Source organism: Ursus arctos, unplaced genomic scaffold (assembly GCF_023065955.2).
Source record: "Ursus arctos isolate Adak ecotype North America unplaced genomic scaffold, UrsArc2.0 scaffold_19, whole genome shotgun sequence".
NCBI lineage: Eukaryota > Metazoa > Chordata > Mammalia > Carnivora > Ursidae > Ursus > Ursus arctos.
The window spans coordinates 11,948,060-11,959,269 of record NW_026622863.1 but is presented as its reverse complement, the minus strand read 5'-3'; the positions used below and the strand labels follow the sequence as shown (position 1 = coordinate 11,959,269).

Below are 11,210 nucleotides of genomic sequence, written 5' to 3'. Positions count from 1 at the left end.
CGCTGGGGAGACTCCAGCTAAGGCCAGAGCCAGGTATCCAGCAGAGAAGCAGGTGGGGAGGGGAATATGGGAAAGAGCTCTGCCGAATCTGAGAAGGCCACACATCAGTTTCCCCTACCGAACACCAAACTGGTCGCCCCCAAACTTTTTCTTGTCTCCCTCCCGCCCCCCCCCAATTTTCCTCTGGAGCCACCGCCCTGTGCGAAGACCAGTGGAAAGAGACGGGGAGTGAGAGGTGGGGTCAAAACTGGGAGTTCATACCTAAACTGGACTGCCCAGAGCTGCTTAGACCAGATAGAGAGCCGGGGCCGAGACTCTCCGATCCCTCCACTCTGGTGGAATTCGGATTCAATTCCTCTGTCAATCAGCGCGCGGCGGCCAGTTTCCGCCTCACAGCCAGAGCTGGCCACTCCATGACAGAGTCACCGCCCCCGTGTTGTCCCCGGAGCGCTACCGCTGCAGGCCTGGCTTGTGCGTCGGTCGCCGCCGAGGCCTAAAGCTTTGAGCCCGGAGTCGCTGCGATTCCGGGTATTTCAATCCCGCGGTCGGCTGCACGCCCTAATCCGTGAAGGTGGGCGTTTGGATACTGGGATTTCGGGTTTGACTGAGGAAAGATCCCACTGTAAAACCAAAAGTCTTGCCTCCCATCCCCACCCGAGACGGTGATAGGATCTTTACAGAAACAAAACAGTTTGGCACGGTGACCGGGGAGCAGAGGAAGGGGGTAGGGAAACGAAGGGTGTCTACGGACCGAAAATTCCAATACACAAACTTCTCCAAGCGTTCTCGGAAAGTTCCTGGAGCCTCCGCCACCTGGCTCTCTGCTCCTCCCCCCCACGCCCACCAGCTTAGGGCGCCGCTAGGCTCCACGTCCCCGTCTTGGCTCCCCGAGGTCCCCAGGGGGTCCACACTTCAGCCCCACCAAGGCAGAGCCCGCCATTTTTAATCAGAGGTTCGCACCCGGGCACAGGCGGCGTTAAAGTAGCTGATTTCGGGGTTTGGTCCTCTGGATAGGGGGCTGCTTCACTCCCCTGGGCAATGAGATGGCCTTTGAAGGCTCGACTAGAACGCACCCCTTCGCCCCTAGCACCACTTTTCTAGCTTCTTCCCTCGCCGCTGAGAGTGGCCTGGAGTCTAGAGGTGCGAGCCGAAAAGGGGGCCCGGACCGAGGAAAGCCCCGGCGCCTGCCCTGGACCGCGATCTGGTCCCGACCCAGGCCCCGCGCTGGCGCGGGGGGAGAGGTACCGAGGGGCGGGCAGCGGGGAGGGGCGAGCTGACCCTGTACTAACCCGCGTCCCCGCGCCTCCCGCTGCCCCTCCCGGCACAGGCCGAAGGGGGCGGGCAGGGACTCCGAGCGCCCGGGCTCGCGTCCCCGCCCCGCCCCGCCCCGCACGCAGTATCCTCCGGGGTGGGCGGCCTCGCCTGGAAGGCGCCCCGGCGATTGGCGACTCGGGAAGGAGACGCGAGGAAAAGTCGAATAAGAGGGCGCGACGTCAGACCCGAGATTTGGGGAAGGGCAGGGGAGGAGGTGAGGGCGGGGACGGACACACAGACACAGCCTCAGACACAGATCCACGGACTCACACCCCCCGCACGGCACCTCAAGTGTCCCCAACTTTAGGCCGCCTGAGCCCAGGGCGCCGAGGCCAGGGCTGGGGGCGGGGGGAGAGTTATGGGAGTAGACAGAGTGAGATAAAAACAGTGGAGCAGAAAGAGTGAAGGGAACAGAAAGGGGAGAAGAGAAAAGGAATAGAGAGAAAGGAAAAGCAGGAGAGGGAAGGGAGTTTCCGAGCGTCAAGAAGAGTGAAAGAGCCCGAAGGAGCGGAAGCGATCCTAGGGGGAAGAGGAGCGCAGAGAGGGAGGGGAGAGGAAGGGCGAGGAGGGGGAGTGAAAGCTAGAGGAGGGCGAAGGAAGCGAGGCGCGACACTGCTCTGGGAGTGGAGGGCAGTGAGGAACGAGGCGCTGGCAGAGGCTGCCCCGGCGGCCGAGAGGAGGGAGCGCGGCGCAGAGAGGAGGGGCTTGCGGGCCCGTAGAAATGTCAATCAGAGCCCGGAGCCCCGGGAATCTCCGCCAATCTGTTCGGACCTGACCTGGCTCCTCGCCGCCGCCACCGCCGCCGCCGCCGCCGCCGCCGCGGAGCAGATCAATAGGCGAACGCGGAGCGCCGCGCAGCGCGGGAGGCAGCGCGGCCCCAGCCCGGCCCAGCCCCCGATGCGCGCCGGAGCCCGCGGGCGGCGCTGAGCAGGGCGGCCGCAGGGGCCGGGCCCCTCTCCGTCCGTGCCCCGCGGGCCACCATGTCCTTCCCCCAGCTCGGATACCAGTACATCCGCCCGCTCTACCCACCGGAGCGCCCGGGGGCCGCCGGTGGCGGCGGCAGCGCTGGGGCCCGGGGCGGCCCAGGAGCCGGAGCCTCGGAGCTGGCCGCCTCGGGGTCCCTGTCCAACGTGCTTTCCTCCGTGTACGGGGCGCCCTATGCCGCGGCGGCAGCGGCTGCCGCAGCCGCCCAAGGCTACGGTGCCTTTCTGCCCTACGCCGCCGAGCTGCCCATCTTCCCGCAGCTGGTAAGCGCCCAGGGAGCCGGGGTGGGGTGGGGGAGGGTTAGAGAGCTGGGGCGCGGGAAGAGGTGAGCGCGCGGGAGTAGATGAGCGCGGCCCAGGTGGGGAGGGTGGAGGTGGCTACGGCTAGGGTTCACCCGCGCTCCCTCCGCGCGTGTCCCTTCGCTCTCCATGTGCGTACAGGGCGCGCAGTACGAGCTGAAAGACAGCCCCGGGGTGCAGCATCCGGCCGCGGCCGCCGCGTTTCCGCACCCGCACCCCGCCTTCTACCCGTATGGCCAGTACCAGTTCGGGGACCCGTCCCGTCCCAAGAACGCCACCCGGGAGAGCACGAGCACGCTGAAGGCCTGGCTCAACGAGCACCGCAAGAACCCCTACCCCACCAAGGGCGAGAAGATCATGCTGGCCATCATCACCAAGATGACCCTCACCCAGGTGTCCACCTGGTTCGCCAACGCGCGCCGGCGCCTCAAGAAAGAGAACAAGATGACTTGGGCGCCCCGCAGCCGCACCGACGAGGAGGGCAACGCTTACGGGAGCGAGCGCGAGGAGGAAGACGAGGAGGAGGACGAAGAAGACAGCAAACGCGAGCTGGAGCTGGAGGAGGAGGAGCTCGTGGGGGAGGAGGAGGACACGGGGGGCGAGGGCCTGGCGGACGACGACGAGGACGAGGAGATCGACTTGGAGAACTTAGACGGCGCGGCCGCGGGGCCTGAGCTCGCCTTGGCTGGGGCGGCGCACAGGGACGGCGACCTCGGCCTGAGACCCATTTCAGACTCCAAGAATAGCGACTCGGACGACAGCTCGGAGGGCCTGGAGGAGCGTCCACTGCCGGTGTTGAGTCTGGCCCCAGCGCCGCCGCCAGTGGCCGCGGTGCCGCCGTCTCCGCCCTCGCCTGCTGCGGGCCTGGACCCCTGCGCTCCGGCGCCAGCGCCCGCCTCAGCCCTGCAGAAGCCCAAGATCTGGTCCCTGGCCGAGACGGCCACAAGCCCGGACAACCCGCGCCGCTCGCCTCCGGGCGCTGCGGGTTCTCCCCCTGGGGCCGCCGTCGCGCCCCCAGCCCTGCAGCTCTCTCCGGCCGCCGCGGCTGCCGCGGCTCACAGACTCGTCTCGGCGCCTCTGAGCAAGTTCCCCGCTTGGACCAACCGGCCGTTCCCAGGCCCGCCGCCGGGCCCACGCCCGCACCCGCTCTCCCTGCTCGGCTCGGCCCCTCCACACCTGCTGGGACTTCCCGGAGCCGCGGGCCACTCGGCCGCCGCCGCTGCTGCCTTCGCTCGGCCGGCGGAGCCCGAGGGCGGAACAGGTGACTACTGAGCGCTGGGTGCGGAGAGAGGGGGTGGGTCCTGGGGGTCGCGCGGGGGCAGGCGGAGATGGGCAGGACCCCGGGGGCGCAGGGCGCTTACCACCCCACGCCCGCCTCCCACGGCCCTGAGTGCTGGAATGGAGCGCTCTGAAGGCCCTCCTTTTTCTTCCCCGCTTCCCTTAGATCGCTGTAGTGCCTTGGAAGTGGAGAAAAAGTTACTCAAGACAGCTTTCCAGCCCGTGCCCAGGCGGTAAGAGACGCCCGCGGTAGGGGGAATGGTGGGGCAGGCCAGTCGGGGAGGAACAAACGTGGAGGCCCACTGGGCTTTTGCCCCCGGGGGGACGCCGCCGGGACGCGCTTTAAAAAGCGGACGAAAACACACAGCCCTCCGTAGTCCCTGCGGGGCCCACAGCCGGCGTGGCCATCCCAGTCCTGGCACCCGGGCGCGGCCCAGGCTACCATGCGGTGGGCACAGGAGCCCGGCCGGGCCAGTAGGCCCCTGGAGCGGGCGGCGGCTCTGTGGAGCACCCCCCCCCCAGGTTTTCCAGCCCCGGGACCTCGAGTCTGATGCCTTCCCGCCCTTCTGATAGTTAAACCGGAAGCCCAACATCTACAGCTGGGCAGCATCTGTCCCTGAGACACATCCCAGCCCCCAGCCTCAGTCCCAGCTTGGGTCTCCCGGCCCCGGGCAGCCGCGGTGCTCCGAACTCTTACTTTCCTTTGCTACTACCATTGCTTCTCTCTTCCAGGCCCCAGAACCACCTGGATGCCGCTCTGGTCCTCTCAGCTCTCTCCTCGTCTTAGTTACTTATTTTTAAAAATTTTAAATCGTTGTAATAATTGTAAAAAAAAAATCGCTCTGTATAGTTATGACTTGTAAGCATGTCCGTGTATGAATACCTAAAAAAGAAAACTAAAAAAAAAAAAAAAGAAAAAAGAAATAAAGCAAGTCCCCCTCAGTCCTCCCCAAGTGGCTTCTGTACCCCACATTAGCTGAGTTTGTGAGGGTTATTATTATTATTATTTTTTGGTTCGGTTGATTTTGGGGGGTGGAGTTTCTGTGAGAATTAAGTGTGTCTGACGTTTTTTGTATATACAGAAAAATGTACATATGTGTGAACCAAATTGTACAAGAAAGTATCTATTTTTGGCTAAATAAATGAGCTGTTGCCACTTTGACTATAACCCGCCTGTCTGCCCCCCACCCGCCATGACGAATCTATTTGGTTTTTGTTTTATTTTGTTTTATGCACTCCCCTGACCCCCCATGTATGAAGAATCGCCAGGGATCAGCAGAAAAGGAGAACAGGACCGTTTTATCAGAAGAGCGCAGAGGCCGAGGAGACAGAGAAGTGGAGGGCCTGGGGCGCCACTTGGAGAAGTCCATGGGGCACCCAAGGGGGAAAGGGCAGAGAAGACGGTGGGGGAGACCCGACAAGATGCCCTCCGAGGAGCCTGGGCAGTTGGGCCCACCCCGCTGGTCCACTGGCACAACCGTGGGGTCTTGGAGCCTGCTCTGATGACAAAACAGAAAGACTCAGAGAAGGGTCTGGATGCAGAAGAATTAGGGTTGGAGGTTCTCATCACTCCTGCAGCCCCATTCTTAGACAGGCACAATTGAGGTTTTCTCAGTCTTACGTAAGGGCGTGTGCCAGCTCAGTTCAAGCTCCTTCCAACCTCATTGCACCCCTAGACTCCTCCTTATAGATGCAAGGGTGTGGCGTGGCGGTGAGTAAGGGGTGAGTGTGGAGGAGCGGGGAGCCTAGGGATGCACATCTTACCTCCTGGTGACTGCACCCAACCGGAATGGAGAGTTGGGGGACCTGGCTCCTGGTATCATCTCTGCGTCTTGGCACCCCAGCGGGTTTCCCCCAAGTGCCCTTCAAGGACAGCTTTCTGGGGTCCTGGCTGCTGTACCTCTTCACGTTCCAGGCCATGCAGGGGTCGGCCATGGGGGGAGGGAGCCAGGAAATTTGGGGCTGGAGCTCCCTCTACAGGACAAAAGGGCCACTCAGCGCCTACCTCTGGCGGCCTCTCCAGCCAGGCCAGGCCAGGCCGGCTGCTGGCCCCTTCCAGGCCCCCTGCTCGCCCCCTTTTCTCCTTCAGTCGGCCAGCCTGGCCCAACTTTGACTTGAAGACATTGTAGGGAGTGCTGGAAGGGTGCCGCCTCTGGCCCCAAGTGGAGGGGACTTTTCTTATGTCTCCGTCCCCACGTTTAGTTAGCAAATGTATAGGGTGGCCAGATACCAGGTGTTTGCCCCCACCCCAGCCCCTGGTGTGGGGCCTGTGACAATCCCACCAGTCCCCTGGGAGGTCTGGAAAGAGCTTGCGCACCTGAAGCCGTAGAACAAAGCACAGCATTACACTTAGTGTATCCCTTCCAGGTTCCATGGGAGCAGAGTAGGTTCTGGAAAGACCCATCATGCCCCGGGCAGCTGCCAGCATGGCCCCCAGGGAACCCCACAGTAGCTGGGTGAACGGGGTGTGGTGGCCTCCCCAGGGCCAAGGGCGAAGGAGGGTCTGTTGGCGTCCAGTGTGTTAGTCGGGGGCCTTCCCAGAGGGCTGGAGAAGCCAGAGGCTGGTCTCTGAGCAATGACCTTCCAAGGGAGGCTGGGGCTCCCCCTCCCGGCCTCTTCCCCAGAGGTGGGAGAGGTCTCTCGGGCTCCCTCCCCTCCCAGTTCTTTATTAATGGTGTTTATGGGGTTCAGACTCCTTCCCAGGTCTCAGTTACGGGCTGTGGCTCAGCTCAGGCACTGAGCACGGTGCCCTGCCCCCTGGGACGGGCTTCAGCTCTGGGCCCTGAACGTCAGAGGCGAGGGCCTCAGGGCCAGGCAGAGGCCTCTGCTCTTGGCCTCAGGATCTTTAGGTGGGCGGCACCCCTGAGAGCCTGTCAGCTAGTGCCTCCAAGCTTCCCTGTGGCACAGACGTAGCTCCCCGCTCTCGGGCCTGTGGAACTTTGGGCCGGTCATGAGCTGCTCTGTGCTCTACTTCCTCATCTGTGAAATGGGACTAATGGCGCAGGAAGTGCAGAGGAGAGAAAGCATGTCCAGTGCTGACATGCCAAGTGGAGGTAAATAACCTCAGCCTCACTAATATTTTATTCCAGAACCTCACACCCCTCGCTTCAACTCGGGGCACAATTCTGCCCACCCACTCCCATCAGCCGTAACACTGGGTGTCTGCCTTAAGGCACCTCAGGACCCAGCTCAACCCAGGGAGAAAGGAAACTTGCCAGGCCAGGTGACCAGAGAGAGGGGGCTCAGCAGAACGCTGGCCGCCTTTCCACAAGGAACGCCCACCAAGGGAGGAGGAAAGGCGTCTGTTCACTGCCCCTACAGAAAGGGCAGTGTGTGTGTGGGGGGGGGTGCCAGAGGAGAGCTGGGGGGACCTGGGAGTGGCTCCCACATATCTGTATCTTCTCCGTCCCACAGAACACATGGGCCCTTCACATGGCCCCAAACTGACCCCCGTAAGATAACGAAATCCAAACAAAAAAAGATCCCATGGGCTTTCTAGCCAAAATAGGGAAGGGGAAGCAACCCCCTCCCCATTTCACCGGGAACGGGTTCTTCATCCTCCTCCTGGAGCCATCCCCTCCTCTCCCTCCTCTCAGGGATCCCAGGAACCGCCTCTGTCCCTACTTCATTGTGCGGACCTAAAATTTTAAAAGGAGAAAGGAAGCTGGAGGGTAGGGTTCACAGAGAGAGAGAGAGAGAGAGAGAGAAAGGAAGCCAGAAAAGAGTAAGGAATAAGAGAGAGAGAGAATATCTGGGAATCTTATCCTGGGTCCTGATTAAGCTTCAATTAGAAATAAAATATGTCAATCACTCCGCCTGGAAGGGGTTCCTGCTGTCGGGGCTGGTTATGCAAAGCACGCCAAGGTGTGTGGGGATAATCAATTAGGTCAGAGGAAGGAGTGTATGTCACCGCGTCCCTCATTATCTGCAGGGAGCTGGAGGTGGGGGGGGCATCACCGGGCCAGAGAGCCAGAGGAGAATAAAATTATCTCCCTAAGTGATGGCCCAGCTCTGGGACTGGCGCATTCACGGCTTCCAATTGAATTTATTTTCCCTGGAATACAGGGAGGAGGGATCGGGGTCCAGTCAGAGGGCAAGGCAGAGAAGCTGGTGCAACAGAGGCTGCCCCAGGTGAGGAGCGAGGAGAGGGCAGGGCCTCACCTGCTGGGCCGGTGGTCTCCAGGACCCCTGGAGGGTCCACCGTCTGGGGCCTGAATTTTGGAAGGTAAGCAGCAGGGATTGAAGGCTTGGATAGGAATTGGATGTCAAACATCGTCCCTGATCTGTTGGGACTTTCCATCAGGAACTCGGGCTTGGGGCCTAATTAGTCATAACCTTCTAGAAATGTTCTCTGTACCTATAACTCCTGGCTGCATGTACCCTCTCCCTCTACCCAATGAAAAAGGGCAATCTCAGGTGTGGACAGACTGTGTCTGTGGCTAGAGCCACCTCCAACTTGAGTGGAGGCAAGAGTCATCCCGACTCGGGGCTCCCCCTCCCACCATCTGCAAGATAGAGGGGATGGGATTAGATGAATTTGTTCCAATCCGAGGTTGTCTAGTATTGGACATAAATGGAGAGGGCTCGTAACCTCTCAGGATACTGCCTCCGGATCCTGATCAGCCATTGTCATCGGGTCCAGCCGGCCAACATGACCACATGGAAAATGTCCATCTATTGCAACGGCCAACCTCGCTTATGCGGAGCTCCTGCTTCCCTCCAAACAAGGGATCCAGCCCCTCTGAGGACCACCCTGATTGTTTGCATGGAAAACCCCACAAGGCATCTCTTCCCAAGGGTGGAAGGGGTGCGTGCCCAGGGCAAGCTGTGGAAAAGGCCCTAAGATAGAGCAGAGGTTTTCCGCCGGGTGAGCCCCCCACGCCCAGGACAGATGACAATGTCTGGAGACACTTGCCGTTGTCCCGACTGGGTAGGGCAGTTGCTGGCCTCTCATGGGGGGAGAGCAGGAATGCGGCTGACACCGGGGATGCTGTCCCACGGACACAGGCCAGCCCCGACAGCAGAGAATTACAGGGTCCACAAAATGTCAATCAGGCCGCCCTTGCGAAACCAAGAAGGGGAGGGAAGGAGGAGGTGTCTGGGGCAATTAGAGCAGCATATTTTCTCCCAGAAAAAAAAAAAAAGCACAGCTTTGAGGTGGGAAACCTTAAAGAAGGGGGCTAAACGGGGTGGCTTTTTGCTCTTTAAAACTTTTGGCCCCGGAAGGAGGCTATGGGGAAGAGAGCGCATACGCTGGAAACTTCACCGGCCTGGGAAATAGAAAAGTGGGTTTCAGCTCCCGCTGGAGGTGGGACCGTCTCAGGAGGGAGAGACAAAGTCGTCTCCAAAGAGGATGTGTGTCTGGAAAGTTGGGGCCTTTCTCCCTGGATATTTATATCAGGAGCAGGTTACGGGAATGTTCTCACAGATGAAAGCCTGACTCTTGTGGTTTGGCTCATAATAATTGCCACCTCTTAACCACTGCCAGCCCTTCCTGTGTTTAAATGTGTCCATTTATTTACTTGCTTATTTTATCCCAGAGTGTGTGTGGGGGTGAGTGTGTGTGTGCCCGCGTGTGCATGGGTGTGTGTGTGTGAGCGTGCATGGGTGCGTGGGTGCCTGTGAGTGCATGTAGGTGTGCGGGTGTGGACGAGGGGGGAAGCGTGGGGGTGCGCGTGGGTGCGTGTCCCGTGTCAGGGAGCAGGAAGGAGACAAAGGCAGGGTAAGGTCTTACTCGGGCCGGGCCGTCTAGGACGAGAAGGCTGTGATTTCATGGCTTTTGTGCCGGTGGCGAGCCCTGCATTCTCCCACTGCTCCAGGCCGCTAACAAGTGGGCCCCCAGCCCTCCGGGGCCTTTGGAGTGCACTCATCTGAGAGATTGTGCTTTTCTCAGCCGCTCAGATTTATTTTGCTAAAGTTACAGGGCAATTATGGAAATGCGCCCTTTGAAGCTGGGCTGATTTCTCTTTATTTTCTTCTCCCTGACAAAGCAGGGCTTCCCTGCCTCTTGGGGGCTCTTCCCCCCACCCCTCTCTCTCTCTCTTTCCTCTCTCTTTTTTTCCTGATAATTATTAGATAGCGGGAGTTTCCAGGGGTAATTTGAAAAAATCTTTTGAACAGTGATGAAAACGTGTGCAGATGAAAATGACATTACCATTATTTTAACGTTATGGGCTTTGGGTTTTGGTTTGTTTTTTTTTTAATGGGATTTTGATGGCCAGGAGGGGAGAAATGAATTAGTGATAGCAAGAGACAGGCACCTCATGCCCAGATTGTGGGCCCAGGACATTCTTGCCAGCCTGGGGCCCAGCGTGGGGAGGCCCACGGCAGCCTGGCAGGACACCGGGTTGGCCAGCAGACTGGCCCGGCCTCCTGGGGCTCCCCTGGGCCCCCGGAATGCGTAGCTCCGCGAATTTAACAGGATGAACGCTCTGCTCCCCTTCCCTCACACCTCAGAACCAAGAGGCCCAGACTCAACAGAGCTGTGTTTTCTGGGCTTTGTACATTTTTTCTCACTGTTGCACGGAATCTGGAGGCCCTGTGTGAGCCACCCCAACTTATTTCTCTCTTCCCACCCTACTTTGCTTGACTTGACGCTGGGGTGTTGAGGCAAAGTGTCTGAAGCCAGATGGTGTTGACCGCAGTGCTGGGGAGGCCTTCGATGGAGAATGTGGCTTGTTTGGGGGGGAGGGGAGCTCAGTTTCTATTTTTTAGAGTGGCTTTGGAGTTTTCTTTGTCCATATTTTTCTTTGCTCCTTCCTTCCTCCCTTCTTGTCTTTGGGGAGGGGGGAATGGCTCATTATCTGTATGCACACACCAACAGGAAGTCATGTCGCCTTCAGAAGCTGGGTGTTGGCCTGAGGGGCTGGAGTGGAGGCCATGTCACCTCCTCTTTCCTTTATCTTATTTCAAAAAATAAAATAAAATAAATCAAATAAAATAAAACAAATAAGATGGAGTGAAGTGTGTATTATTTGATAGGCCTAACCATTAACCGTGCTAATCACTTTCCATGAATTCTGGTTCATGCTCACAGCCCCTTCTTGGGGGACCCAATGAAGAAATTAAGGCTTGAAGAGAAGGTCAGCTTAAGAGACTCCTCTGGTACCAGCAGAACATTCCATACGCTATGCTGCTGTCCGGATTAAAAGGGTAATCTACATGTGTTTGTACAAGGAGCTGGTGTAGCTGCCTCAGGGAAAGGACCCAGGCAGCTGGGGGTCAAGGACAGGAGGGATATTTTCAGTCTCTATCCATTTGCTCCTTTTGAACCTTGGGAATGTGTTACCTCTTCAGAAAGCTTTTTTTGTTTGTAAATAACTAAATGCATGAGAG

General features: G+C 59.1%; 1 protein-coding gene across 1 annotated transcript; it reads left to right on the top strand.

Annotated features, from left to right (window-relative positions):
- Positions 1-1,554: 1,554 nt before the first annotated feature.
- IRX3 (iroquois homeobox 3) lies at positions 1,555-5,928 on the top strand. Its single transcript, XM_026494773.4, has 4 exons — positions 1,555-2,561; positions 2,739-3,858; positions 4,042-4,108; positions 4,608-5,928. The coding sequence occupies exons 1-4, from the start codon at positions 2,295-2,297 to the stop codon at positions 4,660-4,662; spliced, it is 1,509 nt and encodes a 502-aa protein (XP_026350558.1). The 5' UTR covers positions 1,555-2,294; the 3' UTR covers positions 4,663-5,928.
- The last annotated feature ends 5,282 nt before the right edge of the window (positions 5,929-11,210 follow it).

Bases quoted from the DNA above. Each gene is read 5' to 3' on its own strand.
- IRX3 (XM_026494773.4), top strand. From the start codon at position 2,295: ATGTCCTTCCCCCAGCTCGGATACCAGTACATCCGCCCGCTCTACCCA. The intron at 2,562-2,738 runs GTAAGCGCCCAG...ATGTGCGTACAG, and splicing joins TGCCCATCTTCCCGCAGCTG to GGCGCGCAGTACGAGCTGAA. The intron at 3,859-4,041 runs GTGACTACTGAG...CGCTTCCCTTAG, and splicing joins GGAGCCCGAGGGCGGAACAG to ATCGCTGTAGTGCCTTGGAA.